Source organism: Urtica dioica, chromosome 5, assembly GCF_054948205.1.
Source record: "Urtica dioica subsp. dioica isolate 48M chromosome 5, U.dioica_male_clone48M_v1_H2, whole genome shotgun sequence".
Taxonomy (NCBI): domain Eukaryota; kingdom Viridiplantae; phylum Streptophyta; class Magnoliopsida; order Rosales; family Urticaceae; genus Urtica; species Urtica dioica.
This window is the reverse complement of record NC_142760.1, coordinates 27,585,987-27,605,825: the sequence shown is the minus strand read 5'-3', so window position 1 is coordinate 27,605,825 and position 19,839 is coordinate 27,585,987. Positions and strand designations below refer to the sequence as shown.

The following is a 19,839-nucleotide window of genomic DNA, read 5'->3' as shown; positions in this document are numbered from 1 at the left end:
CAAGAGGAAAAGCAATGTTCAATTGGAGTGGAATTTAGTAGATCAGATTCCTCAAGTGCTATGGCAATATGGCTGTCAAAGAGGACTCACAGAAGAAGATCAACAAGAAAGAGAGCTCACGAGTCAAGGGTGCTACATGAAACGGTGGAGTTGAGGGTTGGGATGATCAGATATCACCGCCATCAGATTTTCAACATGTTGAATAAATAGCTCACCACTTTCACATCCTCAACATCAAACTCTGATGCGAATTAGAGACATATTATAGTGTAGGTGCTTATATTTTACTAATTTAATTAACAGTTATTCATGTCTCAACCCAATGTGGATTTCGGACTCAGGTGCTTCAAGGCACATATGTCCCAAGTCTATTTTCATGTCATTGATTTGAGACCAGTGACTAAGTCAACAACCACTTTCCTCAATTACCTGTTCATCATTATGACGATATCAAAGTGAATTCTGATCACATTCTATCTTATGAGCTTTGTCTACCTCGTTTTAAAAAGTACAATCTAATATCTGTAAGTGCATTAACTATGAATTGCAAAGCCATATATGTGTCACAAACAATGACTTTGAGATTCAGAATACAAACAAAATGAGAGTCAAGCAGAGAGATCCACTTAGAAGCCCAAAACAGTTTTTGCACAGATTTAGCATAACAGTCTTGGTCACCTGTCATTCAAGAAATTAAAATCATTAACGAGGGCGTTTAGATTTCTTTTCTAGTGATAAACCTAAACCTTATAAATCATCTAGGTTATCGATATATCTTGACATTAATTGATGATTGTACTTGTTACGGGATAAATTAGTCAGGCACCGAGTAGGTTAGTCAGACTCCCGAGCAGAAAGAAGAATCCAGCACCGAGCTCAGGTAGAATAGACCCAAGGGCTGTCCATTGAAAAGAAACGAACCGTTCATAAGACAAGAACGAAACCTACCGATCAGAACTTCGGAGAGAAGAGAAGACCGTGGGTCAAAGACTAGTCAAACCAAAAGAAAACATGTTTCAAATCTCTAAAACGCACACCTCAACGGTTCCAAAACCATACGAAGAATAGTAACCGTCCACCTCAATGAAGAGAAAGCGGTAGTTACCAAAAAACCGTCTAGAACGTGGGAGTGATCACCCCACGTTCCCCAGAATAACCGTCAGAGCCCACAACCACGAAGCTACACCAGACAAGTATAAATAGGAGCTCGCGGAGATTCTCAAGGAGGGGGGAATTCTTAGAATACTTCACTTATTTTCTTTCACTTAGAACCTTTCGTAAACACTGCTCTCTTGTATTAGATTCGTCAGTATAAAGAGAAAGTCTTACCTAAATCGTTTCAGTACTCGGAGTCCTCTACTCGGAGTCTGTGTATTTTCGCAGGATATTGTTGTACTAATTGTTAGGAATTCTTGCCCACGAGAAGATACTTATGTAAATTCTCGTTGAAATTATTAATAAAATAAATTTTGACATTTATTATCTATTTGAATTGAAAGCGTTATTTCTTATTTAATGAGATTTATTAAACATTCATTATTCCATAGCGCCTCCATATCTAACTGAGTCACGTGCTGGGCACCTGAGTTTAGGCAGTGTGCTAAAACATGGTCGATGACTGATATACGCCTGGAAAACTATATCTAAAGTCATATATGTGGAACACATGGGTGAAGGCTGATCACTATGTGGGAGCATTCTAAACTTGCGGTAAGTGTACGACCCGGACAGGTCTTGGTGTAGATGTGTCGTTTAAGGACCGTTACGACACACTAACCGAGGCCACTATGATGGTCACAGTGAGATTTGATCTAAATCCTGAAGTGATCATGGACACTGGGTTATGTTACTGAGCTCTTTGACTCATTCGCTAAAAGGCTATTCATGCTAATCATAGCATATGTCTTGGGAGTTTTCTCAGAGCATAATTCGAGTGGGAAATGATTTACAGATACGGAATCCAGCTTTCCTGAAAGAAGGTTAATGTTCTCTCACCTAAGGGTTGATTCCAGAACCGATAGATTGCGCGCACTTTCGAAGTAAGTAACGTTCGAAAGAATCTTTCGCTGGGGAAGCAACAATGCTTAGGGCTGATATGTATCAAGAGAAGTATAACGGAAAAATTGACTTCTCTTGATACGGGTTGAACCTGGAGGATCTTGATCACGAACTGACTATATCAGTGGACACTCGTCACGATGAGTAAATATAATTCTAGTATAAAGGAGAGTTCAGTCTTGGCTTACAAGGTGGAGTATTTGACCAAGATTAGACGAATCGATGGACAAAAGAGAAAGGACTATTTCGTCTTTTTCATCGGATTTGTTAAGCTCCTATTACTAGGTCCATAGTCCCCGATTCGGCTCTGATAAAGGCGGATAAGAACTTTCGTATAATAATGTTTATCATTATTAATCTCACTTGCTGTAATTGTGATTGACGGCATTAATTCTGGAAAACGGGTATTCGCATAATTAAATAAATATTTACGGTAGAATTGTTTATTTATTGTTTGATCAAGTAAATAAACAATTATTAATTATTTGTTTATTGTTGGACCAAGTAAATAAATAATTAATTGGGTTTTAAGCAATTGGGCCTTGCACAAAATATGAAAATCGGATTTGGGAATTTTTGGCACTAGGGTTTGCGCAAATCCCCCCTTGGCCGTGTGCCTAAAATTCGAAATTTATAATATTGGTATTTACCAATATGTTCTATTTAGTTGTTTAAATAAAGGAGAGAGAAAAATATAAGATATTGTCCTATATTTTCTCCTTATTTAAATGAAAGTATTTAGGAAAATATTTAGGAGAATAATATATTCTCCTTTATTATCTCACTAAATAAATTATTCTCTATTTAAATAAAAGAATAATATCTCATAGATATTGATCTGATGGATGAGAGAAAAAAGTAGGATTCACTTGTTGAGATCCAAGCGGCCTAAGATTAAATCCTCTAGTGTGAACACAATAAAAGGAAATAAAATATTCTGGAAGATTCCATGAATATCTCCTTTTTACTACTATTAATAGGGGTTCATGAGAAGGCAAAAATAAGCAATTATTTTAAGCAATTTTTGAGAGAAATTTCGTGCATCCTAGCCTCCTTTTGGCCGTGCACTTTTGCCTCCCCTCCCCTCGGAAATTCGTTTCCATTCTTAGTAAAATAAGAGAGAGATCTCGAAACACCTAGTTTCGTGATCTAGTGAGATAAAGACTGTGCCCACTCATCTTTCTTATTCGTCTGGGAGATTAAGTTTCGGAAGACTAAGGTGTCATCACATCGAGTCCTTGAAGTAGAGTCCCTTATTTGATCGTGTGGAGGCTTGTACGTTCAAGACGAAGACGGATTGTGAAAACTGAAAGTTCGTGAACCGAAAATCAATGTAAGTACTCGTTTACTCTTATTTCGGTTGCTTGACTTATATGCTCTCTCATAATATTAATTAACATAAATCTAGATCTTGTCATATAATCATTGAATTAATTATCTCATGATTAGCGTAATTAATTACTTTTCGGCATTTATATGGTTATATGGGGGAATCATCCCCGACACTAATTTTACAGGTCAACAGTTGGCGCTAGAAGGAGGGGGGAATTCTTAGAATACTTTACTTATTTTCTTTCACTTAGAACCTTTCGTAAACACTGCTCTCTTGTATTAGATTCGTCAGTATAAAGAGAAAGTCTTGCCTAAATCGTTTCAGTACTCGGAGTTCTCTACTCCGAGTCTGTGTATTTTCGCAGGATTTTGTTGTACTAATTTTACAGGTCAACAGTTGGCGCTAGAAGGAGGGGACCTAGAAGCTGAAGAATATGGCTAGTTCATCCACCCCAACCACTGTCCCCAACCAGGAGACGGAGATAGAGCATCACAATCGCACCTTGCCTCTCACCTTGGAAGAAATAGCTGAACTTCTCCCAGAACCTAGTCTCGAAGAACAATTCAGACAGATGCAAGAGCGTCTTTCGGTCTTAGAGGCGAATAATAGGGAGCTGAAGAGAAGGTTGCAGGCGAGGAAAGTCACACTGCGAAGCGCGGTAGTGATCCCAGATGAAGAGCCCTCGCACCGATCAGGGAAAGAACCCGTTGGACAGGATCCGCAGGTTAAGAAACCTCGGAAACATGTTAAAGATCGGTATGAGAGGATGGAAGATGACTTTGATTCCGAGAAGGAGCAGTCCAGTCAGGAAAAGATTCCTGATCGGTACCAGCCCACTATGGATAAAAGTCGTTCAAACACTTTCAGAAATAGTATAGGAAGCTCGGAAACTGAAGACAGCAACAAAACAAACTTCAAAAGATTGGAGCGCCGAATTGAGGAGGTGGCTCTTGGCCAGAAGGAGTCTACCTCAAAAGTTGGAGAGGTTGTCTCCCCTTTCACGGCACGAGTGTTAGAACACCCGTTGCCTGATCGCTTCAGGATGCCAAGCATCCCAGTATACGATGGCAAGACCGACCCGGGAGACCATCTAGACACTTTCTCTTCTTGGATGTTGCTGCAAGGAGCAGGACCAGAAGTTATGTGCAAGGCGTTCTCTATCACTCTAACAGGCTCAGCCAAAATGTGGTATAGAAAGCTAAAGCCAAACTCCATAGGATCCTAGAAACAGTTATCCAGAAAATTCATGGAACAATTTGTCAGCTCCAGCTCGGGGAAAACTCCCAAGGAAAGACTGCTAGCGGTGAGACAAGCCCATGATGAGTCATTGAAGGATTTTATTAATCGCTACTCGGAGCAAGCTCTTCAGGTTGACGATCTGAATGAAGATTTTAAGCTCTTCGGGATCTCCTCCGGCGTCCGAACTGAATCAGAGTTCTGGTGGTCACTTCAGAAGACTAGTCCAAAAGACTACAACGATTTCCTGAAGAGAGCTCAGAAATATATCAACGCGGAGGAAGCAAGGTTGGCGGCAAGAAAAGCAAAACCACCAAAAAGTTACCGAGAAGAGCACAGGGAGCGGCAGTCAGAAGATAACCGCCCACCAAAGAAAAGCCGGTCTGGAGCAGGACCCCTGAAGCCTTTTTCCAGTAAGTTTGATAAGTATCATAAACTCAATACCCCGATAGAGGAGATATTCAGTCTTACACGGGATAAAGAAGATTTCCCCAAGCCAAGACCAATCAAGAAGGATATCTCAAAAAGAGATAAAACAAAATACTGTGCTTTCCACGCGGATATTGGTCACCGCACTGCTGACTGTTTTAACCTCAAAGAAGCTATAGAAGCTTCAATCCGAAGAGGAGCATTGAAGAAATTCAAGGCCGAGCAAGGGGATCATAAAGGTGAAGCATACGCTGAAATCTCGCTCATAGTCGGAGGACCACATGTGGGAGGAAACTCAAGGAGCGCTCAAAAGAGCTATGTAAGAGAAGCCTACGCGGGACCCCGACAAATTTTGTTTACGGCCGAACGAAGGCCCAGCAAGATAGCCAAACCTAGCTCGGAGCCAGTCACCTTTACAGCAGAAGATGCTCGGTGGGTAATGTTCCCTCACAACGATCCACTAGTTATATCAGCTCTTATCATAAACAGGAACGTTCACCGAATATTAGTGGATACTGGGAGTGCTGTCGATGTGCTCTATGAAGACACATTCAACAAAATGGGTCTTAAGCAAGACGCATTGGCTCCTTCCTCTGAAAATCTCTATGGGTTCACAGGAGACTCAATTCAGCCCAAGGGAATAATCTTACTCCCGATAACTGTGGGAGAGAACCCAAGAAGTAAAACCACTAACACTCCATGGGTGGTAGTTCCAGGTAAATCTCCGTTCAACGCAATCATTGGCAGGCCAACTTTGCAATCCCTCGGGGCCATCGCTTCGGTGGAGTATTTGAAGATGAAGTTTCCTACCGAGCACAGAGTAGGTGAAGTAGTCGGTACACAGGCTATTGCAAGAAGCTGTTATGCAAATTATCTCAAAGAGAGTCAGGACAAAGATGTCCACAAAGTTATGATGATCGACTCAGACTTCGACCCACGCCTTCCGAGTCGAGAAGAAATTGGCCCAGGAGATGAAGTCGAGGAGATCACTCCGGATCCGAAACAACCTGGGAAGAAACTCAAGATTGGAAAATATCTTGAATCAGGTACCAAAAATAATTTAATTTATCTTTTGTCTAATAGCTTAGACATATTTGCTTGGTCACAGTCCGACATGACGGGGATAGATCCTCAAATAGCGTGTCATAGGTTAAATATAGATCCTAAGGAAAAACCTATTAGGCAAAAGAGAAGGGCCTTGAACTCTGAGAGGTATATAGCCTTAAAAGAAGAGGTAGATAAGCTAATTTCTAACGGGTCGATAAAAGAAACTAAATATCCAAAATGGGTAGCCAATCCCGTCTTGGTCAAGAAACCTAACGGGAAATGGAGAACTTGTGTAGATTTTACAAATCTGAACAAGGCTTGCCCAAAGGATAGTTTCCCTATGCCAAGAATAGATCAATTAGTAGACGCCACAGCATGTCATGAAATGTTAAGCTTCATGGATGCTTACTCTGGGTATAATCAAATCCCCATGTATGGTCCCGACCAAGATCACACGGCATTTATAACTGATTGAGGGCTATACTGCTACACAGTAATGCCCTTCGGATTAAAAAATGCGGGAGCAACATACCAGAGATTAGTAAATCGCATGTTCGCCGAACATACGGATGATCTTAGAAGATCATTCGAAATTTTAAGACAATATCGCATGAAACTTAATCCTCTAAAATGTACTTTTGGTGTCTCTGCAGGAAGATTCTTAGGTTTCATCGTTCACGAACGAGGCATCGAAGTGAATCCAGAGAAGATCACCGCCTTAATGAACATGACGCCGCCGCAAAACATAAAAGAAGTACAGAAGTTGACAGGGTGCATAGCTGCATTGAGCCGTTTTATTTCAAGATCAACTGATCGAAGCATTCACTTCTTTAATGCGCTCAGAGGCTCCAAAGAATTTGAATGGACCAAGCAATGCAATGAGAGTTTCGAATCTCTGAAGGAGCACTTGGCATGGCCTCCTACTTTAAGAAAAGTACAGGAAGGAGAGCCCCTGGAAATTTACTTAGCCGTATCGGAGCATGCAGTCAGCTCAGCATTAATCAAGAATGAGGGAAAACACCAGGTCCCGGTTTATTATACTTCGCGACGTCTCAACGAGGCGGAAGGAAAATACCCGGAGCTCGAGAAGTTAGCCTTCGCCCTCATCACCGCATCTCGGAAGCTAAAACACTATTTCCTCGCACATCTGATCACAGTTCTTACCAATTTCCCGCTCCGCCAGGTGCTGCAAAAACCCGATGTGTCCGGAAGATTAATGAAATGGTCGATCGAGCTGACACAATACGATATATGCTTCAGCCCTCGACCAGCAATCAAAGGACAAGCAGTAGCTGACTTCATTGCAGAATTCACGTACAGACCGATTGATTTCCCGGTTTGGGATATGTACGTAGATGGAGCAGCCAACGAAAAGGGCTCCGGAGTCGGGATTGCGCTATCTAATCCAGAAGGAGACAAGGTAAAATTTGCTCTAAAATTCCAATTTCAATACCTCAAACAATGAAGCTGAGTACGAAGCCGTGATACACGGACTTCAGATAGCAAAGGATTTAGAAATCAAAAAACTCAGAGTGTACTCAGATTCTCAGTTAATTGTTAACCAAATGAAAAATGAATTTCAGGCAAAAGGCGAAAAAATGTCGCTATATGCCAAGAAGGCCAGAAGCCTGACAAATGAATTCGAACTCTGCGAAATCACTCAAATCCCCAGAGCTATGAATGAGGAGGCTGACGCTTTAGCAAAATTGGCAACCCAGGGATCCGACTCGGAGTCAATCCCAGTAATCAGAATTGGGCAATCAAGCGTCGAACAGGTCCCTCTCGTGCTTCAAATCAGCAATTGGGAATCATGGCAAACTCCGATTAAGGAGTACTTGAAGCATGGGGCTTTGCCCAATGATAAGAACAAAGCCAGAAGTTTGAAATTCAGAGCTGCTCGGTATTTCCTAGAAGGTCAAAATCTCTACAAAAGAGGGTTTTCCCAAGCCCTCCTCAGATGCCTGGATGAAGATGAAGCCGAATACGCTCTCAGAGAAATCCACGAGGGAATATGCGGAAGCCACATCGGAAGTGAAGCGCTGGCACAAAAGATCATCCAACAAGGGCTCTACTGGCCCACACTAAAAGCTGATGCTCGACGGATGACACAAAGATGCATCAAGTGCCAGAAATTCTCTAACATCCCGAGGCTTCCTCCCAATCCTCTCATCACCCTCTCATGCCCGATTTCATTCGCAGAATGGGGAATAGATTTAATCGGAGCATTGCCAACAGGTCGGGGTGGATGCAGGTACGCAATAGTAGCTATCGATTATTTTTCAAAATGGGTTGAAGCTGAACCCTTGAACAAAATAACCGCTCATGCTATTGAAAAATTTGTATGGAAAAATATTATTACGCGATTTGGGATCCCGGTCAAAATTGTGTCCGAACACGGAACTCAATTTGATTGCGACTCATTCAAAAGTTTTTGTGAAAAATATGGCATTAACAAAGTTTTCTCTACTCCAGTCCGACCACAATCCAACGGATTAGTGGAAGCCGTCAACAAAACTATAAAGCATGGTCTGAAGACAAAACTGGACGAGCAAAAAACGGAATGGGTAGATGTCCTTCAGGAAGTTCTCTGGTCATACAGAACCACCGAGCACTCTGCAACTGGCGAAACGCCTTTCTCTCTCGCATACGGTTCCGACGCGGTCATTCCAACCGATGTTATGATACCAACGGTGAGAAGAGAACGCTACTCCACTGAGACAAATAATGAAATCTTAAAAATTAACTTAGACTTGCTTGAAGAAAAAAGAGAAAAAGCTAGATTAAGAAATCTTGCTAACCAACAGAAAGTTACTCGGTGTTTCAACAGGAAAGTCCGACCAAGATCATTCAAAGTCGGCGACAAAGTCCTCAGAAAGATTTTTCTTCACACAAAAATCCAACAAGATGGAGCCCTTGGTGCAAATTGGGAAGGACCCTATATCATCCGAGAAGACTTCGGAAACGGGGCATACCGACTACAGCAACTAAGTGGTGATATGGAAAAGAATCCTTGGAACGCCGAACACCTTCGCCATTTCTTTACTTAAACACTTCCTTTAATTCAAAAAGCGGCTTGGTCGCATATACTTTTCTAATTCAAAAAGCGGCTTGGTCGCATGTACTTTTCTAATTCAAAAAGCGGCTTGGTCGCATATGCAAAGTTTAAACATACGCGTATCATGGTCGTTTTATTTCAAAATAGATATCACTTTCTTAGTTATGTTTTCTGCTCGGTATCCAATGCATGTTTTCTTTAATTCTTCAAGATAAACTTCGGGGCAGGAAGGCTACGCACACAAAATTCCAACAATTTGAAAAGTCTAAATAATTTTCTTTTAGAAAATTCGAGTTTATTAACCATAGTTAATTTCAGCTTTTGTCACTTAGTCGTACTTTACCTTGCTGAATTCTTGAAAATAACAAAAGCACAAATAAAATAAAACTCCGACTACAAAGAAATATTATCAAAACCCAAGAGGGTAAAAAGTTACATAATAAAAGAAATCCGACTACGGATCGATTGTTCGAAACACGGGCGAGTTAATAAAGAAGAAAAACAAGGAACTCCTAATCCAGGTCGGCTCCATCCCCTTGGTCGTCATTGGCTCTCTGCTCGGGATCTTCCTCCATTGACTCCGAATCCCCGTCGAGGTCCATAGTATCCAGCGAAAGATTCTTCGGGCCAAGGATTCGAACAGCTTCGTTGATCCCAGCGGTATAAAGATCATCTCGCATGTTGCGATAATCTTCGGAAGCTTTGTACGCTTCAACCGCCGCTAAACGAGCAGCCTCGAGATCCTCCTGGAATTTCTGCTCGAGCTCCGACCGAACCCTCGCCACCTCTTCCTTGGGCGCGTCCCTCTCCTTCAGGAAGCGATCGTTGCGTCGCCTCAAAGATGAGAGCTCGGAACTCAGTGATCCGACCAGGCCAATTACTCCAACAAAGCTCTGCAAGGATTCGAAGGGATCAGTTCGAAATTAGAGAAAGAAATGAATGAGGATCCGACTAGCTGAATATAAAAACATACCGAAACCACAGGAGTCGGTAACTTGAGAAAGCCTTTCCAATGGCTCCGACTTCTGAATCATCTGAACCTTCTCGGCAGGAAGATGTTCATGAAGGAAAGAGATGATCGGTGTCAGGTGATCAGAAATAGCAGAAGGCTCGACCTGCTTCTTCCCAGGGGAATGACTAGGACACTCCGAATGACCTTAGAGCGTTTCGGGTTTGGAGGGACCTGCTCGGGAGCAGTTCTTTTTCTTGCCATCTTTGCGATTTCTGTTAAGAAAGGCAAGTAAATGAGAACAAGAAAAGATTAAGTACATAATCAATCTAATACGAATACTTACTTGAGTATGGATAATAGTAGTATTGGTCGAGCAAATCTGGATCTGACAGAACAAAAGTTGATCGATCAGCCTCCGAGATATCGAAAATCTCGGAATGAAGCGGTCGCTCGTCTTCGGGATATTGCGGAAGAGAACCTGAGACAAAGCATACAACGAATAAGGAAACCAGATAAGAAATCTGATCTCAATTAAAAGAAAACCGAACCAGAGTCACACCCAATTCCGAGAACGAAGCTTTGATGGGGCATCTCTCGTAGAAAACGTCCCCCTCAATCCAAAAGAAATAATCCTTCCAATTTTTCTGGCTGGAAGGAAGACGAGTGAAAACTCTAGACTGATCGTCATGGGCCCGAGCATAATAATAACCGTGCTGTCCCGGAGCCGACTTGAGCGAATAGTACTGAGAGAAATCCTCTAAGGTGACGGGACGATTATAAACTTTCGCCCATAGCACAGCCATCCCAACAAAAATCTTATATACATTAGGGACGAGCTGAGTAGGAGAACACCCCAGGTCGGAGACGAACTGAGATATGAGAGGATGCATCGGCAATCCTCCGATCACATTCAAGATAGCCTTGTTAAAGGCAATCTTCCCGACAGGGGGCTGATCAGCCCTCTCATCTTCTGAAGGGGCCGAGATGATGATCCCCTCCGCGATCTCAAACTCCTCTCTCAAGTCTTGTATATATCTCTCGATAACCCGAGAAGTCCAAATTTTGGCCGAAAATTGGCCTTCTTTACGTTCAAACACCAGGGACTCATCTTCCTCCTCTGGAAGATCTATCCCAAAAGTCCTCCCACTCGGACCTGGAGCGCCTTGGGAATACCCTTCGTCATGGTCTTGCGAAAGAGAAGTGCTCATCGTCTCTCGGGACTCCGACTCGCTTCCCCTCGAAGAAGCGGACGAGGACGATATCTCCAAAACCATGGTATCCCTACACGACAGGGAAGACGAGTCAAAAACCCTTGCCTCGTTATCAACCCCCTCGGACTCGGGACTGGGATACACGCATGATTCTTCATAAGCGATTACGGGACGGTCCCATCCGATCTCTGGGATATGATACCAAACTCGACTCCTGAGGAAAAGGAACGTGGTCCCATCCAACAAGATAACATTATCGGGGTCGGGCTCCGATCGCCGAACAACACGGGGGTCGAAACTCAGGTCAGGACGCGCAAGTCCTCCCATGTCCCTAAGGAAGTTGAGAAACTATGATCCCTAAAGTCCGGAGGGTCCGAATACGAGAAGTAAAGGAAAGTACAGATCACCGAGTAACGACCTTGAAACAAAAAGAAATATATCGGATTAATGATAAAGAAACCTTACCCACAAGTTTTAAGGTCGGAAGATCTGAACAAAAAACGAGAGAACTGGGAGCACAGTCCGAGTAGGTAGACCAAACCGAGAACGCACCAAGAGCGAAATTTGAGAAGAAATGTAAAATGAAGCCAAAATTTCGGGAAAGGCCTTATATAAAGACCACATGAACGGCTAGGATTAAGCTTGTCCAAGAAGCCAAACAGATCTGACCGTCGAAGCGAAACGACGCGATGATTCAACATTACCAAAGACAAACGACGTCGTACGATATCATGTGAAAAAGAAAGGAATGTAGAACTTTACTCGGGTCATTCCGAGACGAACGAGCAAAGATGAACGCGGCCATCAATTAAACCGAAATAGTTCCTTACCATTTTTGCTAAAAATACTAAGAAACTGGAGGGCTGCTGTTACGGGATAAATTAGTCAGACACCGAGTAGGTTAGTCAGACTCCCGAGCAGAAAGAAGAATCCAGCACCGAGCTCAGGTAGAATAGACCCAAGGGCTGTCCATTGAAAATGAACGAACCGTTCATAAGATAAGAACGAAACCTACCGATCAGAACTTCGGAGAGAAGAGAAGACCGTGGGTCAAAGACTAGTCAAACCAAAAGAAAACATGTTTCAAATCTCTAAAACGCACACCTCAACGGTTCCAAAACTATACGAAGAATAGTAACCGTCCACCTCAATGAAGAGAAAGCGGCAGTTACCCAAAAACCGTCTAGAACGTGGGAGTGATCACCCCACGTTCCCCAGAATAACCGTCAGAGCCCACAACCACGAAGCTACACCAGACAAGTATAAATAGGAGCTCGCGGAGATTCTCAAGGAGGGGGGAATTCTTAGAATACTTCACTTATTTTCTTTCACTTAGAACCTTTCGTAAACACTGCTCTCTTGTATTAGATTCGTTAGTATAAAGAGAAAGTCTTGCCTAAATCGTTTCAGTACTCGGAGTCCTCTACTCGGAGTCTGTGTATTTTCGCAGGACATTGTTGTACTAATTTTACAAGTCAACAGTTGGCGCTAGAAGGAGGGGGGAATTCTTAGAATACTTTACTTGTTTTCTTTCACTTAGAACCTTTCGTAAACACTGCTCTCTTGTATTAGATTCGTCAGTATAAAGAGAAAGTCTTGCCTAAATCGTTTCAGTACTCGGAGTCCTCTACTCGGAGTCTGTGTATTTTCGCAGGATATTGTTGTACTAATTTTACAGGTCAACAGTACTCGTTTTTCTGTTAGATTTTCTTGAGGAAACATAAATTTGATGTTCCCATGCTAACACCAAAGTTTTGTTCAATGATAACAACTCAGTATACAAGACCTATAAAATAGTTCAGATCAGATATTGCACATGAGCTAGTTTTCAATGAATTCTTCTCCAAATCAGGGAATTTGCATTAGTTTTTGTAATCGTATGTGATAACAACATGCGAGAGTCCTATCTTCGGTGAATGAGAAAAATCTACATGATAATGTGCCAGAATATTTCAAATGTTAATAATGGCCAGAATTTATGAATGTTAATAGGCCATGAGCTATAAGTCAACCTACAGTTAGCATAACGTTTCAACTCTCCCTTCCCTTCATTCTTTTTCCATGGAAACCAAATCTTTGGGTTTTACAATCTTGATTTTTGAACAATGCGTGGCTATAAGATTCGATCTGTAACAGAAGGGAAGTTAAAAATAAATGATGAGAGTGATGATAATGATATTAAAGCTCTATAGGAAAAAAAGAACTAAGAAGTTTTAGAACACATCAACGATATTTCTCCGATAAAGGCTGAGAAATGGAATCCGTTCAATCATGCTGGTTTATGTATATGATCACACTGTTAGATTTAAGAATATATGATTAGCATTCTGTTTTCATCATAATACGTCTATTTCAAGTTCATTTTCGACGTTACAAAAAACATGGATACTAGGCGATAACTCACGCAAGCCTCTCCCTAATTTCGAGCAGTATTCTGATGAAGTTCATTCACATTGTTCAATTTAAATAATAATAACAATAATTATTAGTGAAATTATCAGCAACCCCTAGCGCTCTTCCTTGGTGAAGGAATGTGAGGAAAATAAGACCGGGCTCCAAACAAAAGATGGACAAAAGTAGCTAGTATCAAGTCAACGAATCTAAAACATCTTCAAATTGAATCTGAAATCAATATAACTAGTCATCTTCATAAATATATTGACAAGAAAAATGACAGAGATTCAACTAAACGAATGAGCTTAGTTTTTTACAGTTAAATTTTCCATTCTGGTATTGACTCTCATCTGCTGAAATCATATTACAACTGCAAATATATATGTTTTTTTTTTTGCTCTGTAATTTTGTATGCTATGCTGTTGTCCATTTTTCCTGAAGAAAAAAAAAAAAGAAATGATTTTTTATTTAATCAAGTTCAATCTGAGGAGGTTGAAACTGCAACACATCTTAATGGTTGAAAAATTACTTACATTACTGTTGCTCTTCTAGATGTTGCAGCAGCTTTGTGCTACCAAGTTTGTAACTACGATAGAGTCCTCTTCCTTGGCGGTACAAAAAGTTGACCGTAGGTATATGCTGAATTTTGAAGTATTCAGAGCCTCCATCGGGTTGTAGAGCATTCACAAATTCTCTCGGCTTATCATAAACATGAAGGGATTTCAGATTTATTAGGTGTTTCACATCATGAGGAATTTCCTTCATCAGCAGGGAAGGACCAAATGAAAAGTCCTCGAGAGAAGGTAGTGCTCCGCTTGCGATCTTCATAACTTTTAGTCCTTCAAAACGCCTTATGTAGAGTTGCTTTAGCTTTGGAAAACTTCCTTCCTCGAACTGTAATTCCTCTCCGTCGTATGCCTCGTACATGTCAAGGAATGTCAAGTTTGGTAAATCTTTGAGATGTCTCAGCGGCTCGTCGACTAACTTCGAGAAAGTCAGCTCGAGACCCTGCAGATTCTGAAGCTTAGAAACCCAAGTCGGGAATCGCTGCAGTCGAGAACACAGTTGGATGTACCGCAGCAAAACAGGAGGAGAAGAAATGCAGTTCAAACTTAAAACCTCTTCATTGTTGATTGAGGATATAAATAACTGTTCGAGGTCGTTCATTTTCTCGATAGATTTCCCAAGGGCTTCACACATCGATGTAGTCACTTTTGAAACATTAAAATTCTTCAATTTACTCAGCTTCCGAATATCTTTCATGACACCAAGATCGCCTGAATGTACTTCCACCATTCCGAGCGTTTGCAATTCCTTCAACATTCCGATTCCTTCATGCATCCTCGTACCGATATATGTTTCCACACCGTATTGTATTTCTCTATCCAAATTGTAACACATGAGGTGGCGCAATTTATGTAGTTTGTTTATCTCACGTGGCAACTCTCGCACTAAAGTATATCTGACATCCAATGTTTGCAGATTACGCAATTTTCCAATGGACTTTGGGAGAGTCCTTACTTTTGAGCCTCTCAAATTTAAGTACTTCAAGTGTAACAAATTCCCTACTTCCGAGACATTATCAACATAAGTACCTTCGAAGTCAACCACCTTCAAGAGCTTACATTTTTTGAACAGTCCAACTACAATAGAGTTCGACACTTCGAGCGTGTTGACAAGAACAACTGAGCGGATCTTCGAATCATAAACACTTTCGAGAACATTCTCTGTAGTATTGTGAATTATCAGGCGCCGACCCTTCTCTTTAGAGCTATGCTTATTGTGGTCAAATAAGTCATAAAAATGCAAATCGCTAGCTCTTTTTAGGATCACATCTCGTACCAAATCATGCACTTTGTACCATCTAAAAAATCCATAACGTATCTCGAAAGAAATCATGTTTCTATTGACAAGTTCAGTCAAGTACTCATCAGCAACTTGCTCCAACGACTTATTTTTTCTCAACTCGATGAAGCCTTCAGCGATGAGAATTTTGCATAATCTTTCGCCGTCAATGGAAAAATCTTCTGGAAAAATTCCAAAGTACAAGAAGCACATTTTGAGATTGTAAGGCAAATCATGATAACTGAGCAAGAGAACTTTTGAGACGTTTGAGAGCTCATGATCTTCTTCGAATACATAATCAAAATTTTCAAGAACTCTTTGCCATTCTACGACGCAAGCCTTCTTTTTCGACAACAATCCAGCTACAGCGACAACAGCAAGTGGTAATCCTTGGCATTTACTTAATATTTCACGAGACAAATATTCCAACTCGGACGGACAACTCGAGAGTGGAAATGCTTTCTTACAGAAAAGCTCCCACGCTTGTTCCGTAGACCAAGTCTTTAGCTCTTTGACGACCACTCTACATGATATTGGTGAGCGAAAAGACTCTACAATCGTAGCTTTACGAGTCGTGACAAGAATCCGACTACCATTGCTAATACTAGGAAAAGCATGCTTCAAGACACTCCAGAAATCGGTTCGCCAAACATCGTCAAATACGATCACGTACCTCTTCTCCTGCAGAGAGCTTCTCAAGAGAGTAAAGGCATCTTCATCGGCCAAGATTTTTTCCCGGGATGGGCAAATCTTAGTCATGAGAATCTTGAGAATCTTGCGGATGTCATAGGATTGGGACACGGTGACCCAAACGTGAGTGTCGAAGCATCCTTTCTCAACGACATCGTTGTACACTTTCCTCGCGAGAGTCGTTTTTCCGATCCCGCCTTCGCCGACAAGCGAAACCACCGTACGCTCCGACGAGCCTTCAGCCAAAATGCTCACCAGCTCCGTCGACGCCGATTCAATGCCGACAAGCTCATCCTCGCCGACAAAGAGCGCACCGATACGAGGGTCGACCTGTGAATTCCCTTCCCTGCCTTGCTCGAAGGGTCTCAAGCCGTAGCTGAGACCGCTCTCCTTGATTTTCTGCAGCGAGCCTTCGATTTCTTGAATCTCTGAGGCTAAGTCACGTCGTGTTTTCAAGTTGCGTAGAGATTCGAGGAAACCGAGTCGATCTTGACCGGCGTGATAAGTGTATACGTCGACGACGTCTTCGATGCGTTCGGCTTCCGATCTGAGCTGTCTCAGCCACACCTTGGAGGCGTCGCTGAGCTCTCCTCTGCCGGACTTGGCTTCGGCGTCACGGAGAAGAGGCTCGATGATCTCCAACTCCATTTGAAGCCCTTTGACTTGGTTGCGAACTCCTTTCAACGACTTGGCTTCATCGATCAGAAGGTCAATCAGTTTCCCAATCACAGGACTCAGAAACGTCTCTGCCATTGTTTCACTCGGATCTGATCTGATCTTAAAAAAAAAAGGAAAATAAAACCCGTCTTAGGGGGGAAAGTAGCGTTTTGATCAACAGTACACTTGTAGTTGTCGGTGGTTTTTTTTTTTTTTTTTTTTTTTTTTTTTTTTTTAATGGGCAACGATCAATGAGTGGTGTTTAAGAAACCCCTTCCTAGTGTTGTCTAATTTTATCCATTGCAAGAAGGACACGGCTGAAAAAGCATGAATTATATAGCATGAAATTAAAAGTGAATCGTGCGATTATTTGTTTATTTATTATTGCTATTCGATCGATTGATTATAGGGGTGGTGACAATTTCGTGTTCGTATATAATCATTTCGTGTTAAGAGTGTTTTAGAAAAGGAAAAAAAAAAGTGTTAGAACCAAAACTGACTATTTATTAATCGTGTTTTAGATTTAGATCCAAATTCGATGATTTAATTTTTTAACAGATCTATATCCGTTTAAATTAAACCACTTAATAATCATTTGAATAATTTATTTAATCATGTTTTAGTTGTTTTCAAAATTTACTCAACTAGTTGTAAATTTAAACCAAAGCACACTAGTTTTGGTCAGAATATCTCCATTTATAGGTCCGAGATCCATGTTATCAATTTGATTCACATACTAAATCTCTTTTTTAATTGAGAAATTGCTTCATTTGCTATCAATTTCATAACATTTTCTCAATTTACATCAAAAGACTAATTTGGCCCAAAATGCCACCATCTATGTCAACAATGTTCACATCTAATAGTGAAGGGCAAAAATATGTGTCAACATTATTGACATAGATGGTGACATTTTGGGCCAAATTAGTCTTTTGGTGTAAAGTGAGAGAATGTTATGAAATTTGTGGCAAATGAGAAAATTTCTCATTTTAATTTGGTTTTTTTTACTAAACTATTATAATTAAAAAAAAACGTTGGCTTATAATCATAAATGAAATTTGTAAATCCCGACTAATCAGTAATATTCATGAACAATAACATTGTTAAGTATAATAAAGATCAATGTAGTAATTTAAGTATCACGATAGACAGAAAATTTACACTCGTATAGATTGAGAGATTGTTAGTATCATTCTTTTAATGGAGTCGAGTAAATATCAATGATGAAAGCTCTGAAAAAGTTTGTGACATTTCGAGTTAAGAACTTATTTTTAAGCTTTATTTGTATGGGTCAATGAGATCTCGACATGAGATCAAAGTGTTGGAATATGTTGAACTAGCATAATGTGAAGTCCAAAATATATTTTGGAATTAAGTTCAAAATCAGTTTTAAACTTTAATTACTTCTCAACCCAAAATAGTTATTGAAAAAAGCTTTCTTAATACGACAAATATTATATTTGGGCCTATAGACTCACTTAAGTAGGGCGGCGCAAAAAAAAATTAGTGAAATCGTAAATCGGACTGGACCACTAGATTTTAGACCAAAAATCCAGTTTTAAACGGTTTAAAATTTCACAAGTCCGGTTTGTACTTTAAACGGCCCAGTCTAAAATTTTTAAACCGCAGTCTAGACCGAACTGGATCTGTTAGTTTTTAAAGAAACAAAATATTAGGAAAATAGCCAACTTAAACGTTTGACATTGCTAAATAGTCAACGTTTGGTAAATCTTAGGTAAATAGCTGTAAATAATTACGTGGCCTAATATATGGATGTTGCTATTTATCTAAGATTTACGTATGTAAATACATGAAAATAGTTATTTACCTAAGATTTACCAAACATTGGTTATTTAGCATTGTCAAATGTTTAAGTTGGTTATTTTCCTAGTGGACCAAAATATGTCTAAAACGGTCCAAAAGTTGACCGCACCAATTACTATTTAAGGAAAAATATAAATAACATAGGTCAAAACAAAATAGTTCAGTTTAAAACGGTCCAAACGGTTTATAACAGTCTGACACAGTCTAAACCGGACCGTACCATTTTAACCGGTTTGTTCCGGTCCGATTTTTTTCCTTATTTGGTCCAGTGCAGTTTAATTTTTTAAAATCGTTTGGACCGATACGGTTTGATTTTTTGACCGGTATTAGATCGTACCGGACCGTAAACACCCCTATCACTAAGCATGAATTAAGAAGACAAGCCCAATAAATTTGATCCATACAGGCCGAGTGTAACTAAATTATATCAGGTAAATAATTATCTCATAATGACACGTGTAATTTCTTCATTGGTTTTGAACGATGAATATGTCATGACTATATTTGCACTTAATTATATGGTTGTGCATAATTAATTTTAAAAGGCCAAAATGCTTTATAAAAAATACTAACAAATTTTTACAAAAAGACGCATGTGATTTCTTCATTAATTTGGAATTTTGAAGAAAATTAATTAGGTGTCAACTCAAATCATGAATTAATTTGAGGAGTTGTGACCGTGTATCAACCTGGGCATCGGACGAAATCGGAACTACCGTACCGAGATCGTGACCTTCCGACGATCTCCCGGAAGGAAGCTTTCCGTCGCGTTTCACACGGAAATTCCGTGGGTCCGGAAATGGTTTTTCCGTGCCGAGTGAATATTCGACGGAACTTGACGGAACGCCTTCCTTCCGAGCTGCTCCAACCTGCGTTAATGGCAGAAATGATCTGGGTCGTTGGATTTTATATCCAACGGCCCAGATGAACCCAAATAAAAAATAAAAAAAAACAAACTCAAATGTCAGGTCAACTGTATGACCCCCCGAGCGCTCCTCTGACATTTCCGCCACGTCCGCGGAAGGAAATTTCCGTCCTTCATCCAGCGGTAGACGGTTCTTCCACGAGGCGCAGTCAATGCTCGGAATTCCGTTCCAACGATTTTCTG

At 40.7% G+C, this 19,839-nt stretch overlaps 1 protein-coding gene across 2 annotated transcripts; it reads right to left on the bottom strand.

Moving 5' to 3' along the window:
* Window positions 1-435: 435 nt before the first annotated feature.
* On the bottom strand, window positions 436-17,227 carry LOC149397709 (disease resistance protein RPM1-like). Of its 2 annotated transcripts, none has more exons than XM_089616126.1 (2): window positions 14,249-17,227; window positions 436-678 (listed from the first exon to the last, which is right to left on the bottom strand). In XM_089616126.1, the coding sequence occupies exon 1, from the start codon at window positions 17,001-17,003 to the stop codon at window positions 14,250-14,252; it is 2,754 nt and encodes a 917-aa protein (XP_089472252.1). In that variant the 5' UTR covers window positions 17,004-17,227; the 3' UTR covers window positions 436-678; window position 14,249. The 2 variants fall into 2 exon arrangements, with proteins under 2 accessions (XP_089472252.1, XP_089472251.1); XM_089616125.1 differs by lacking the exon at window positions 436-678 and adding an exon at window positions 13,858-14,150.
* Between the last annotated feature and the right edge of the window lie 2,612 nt (window positions 17,228-19,839).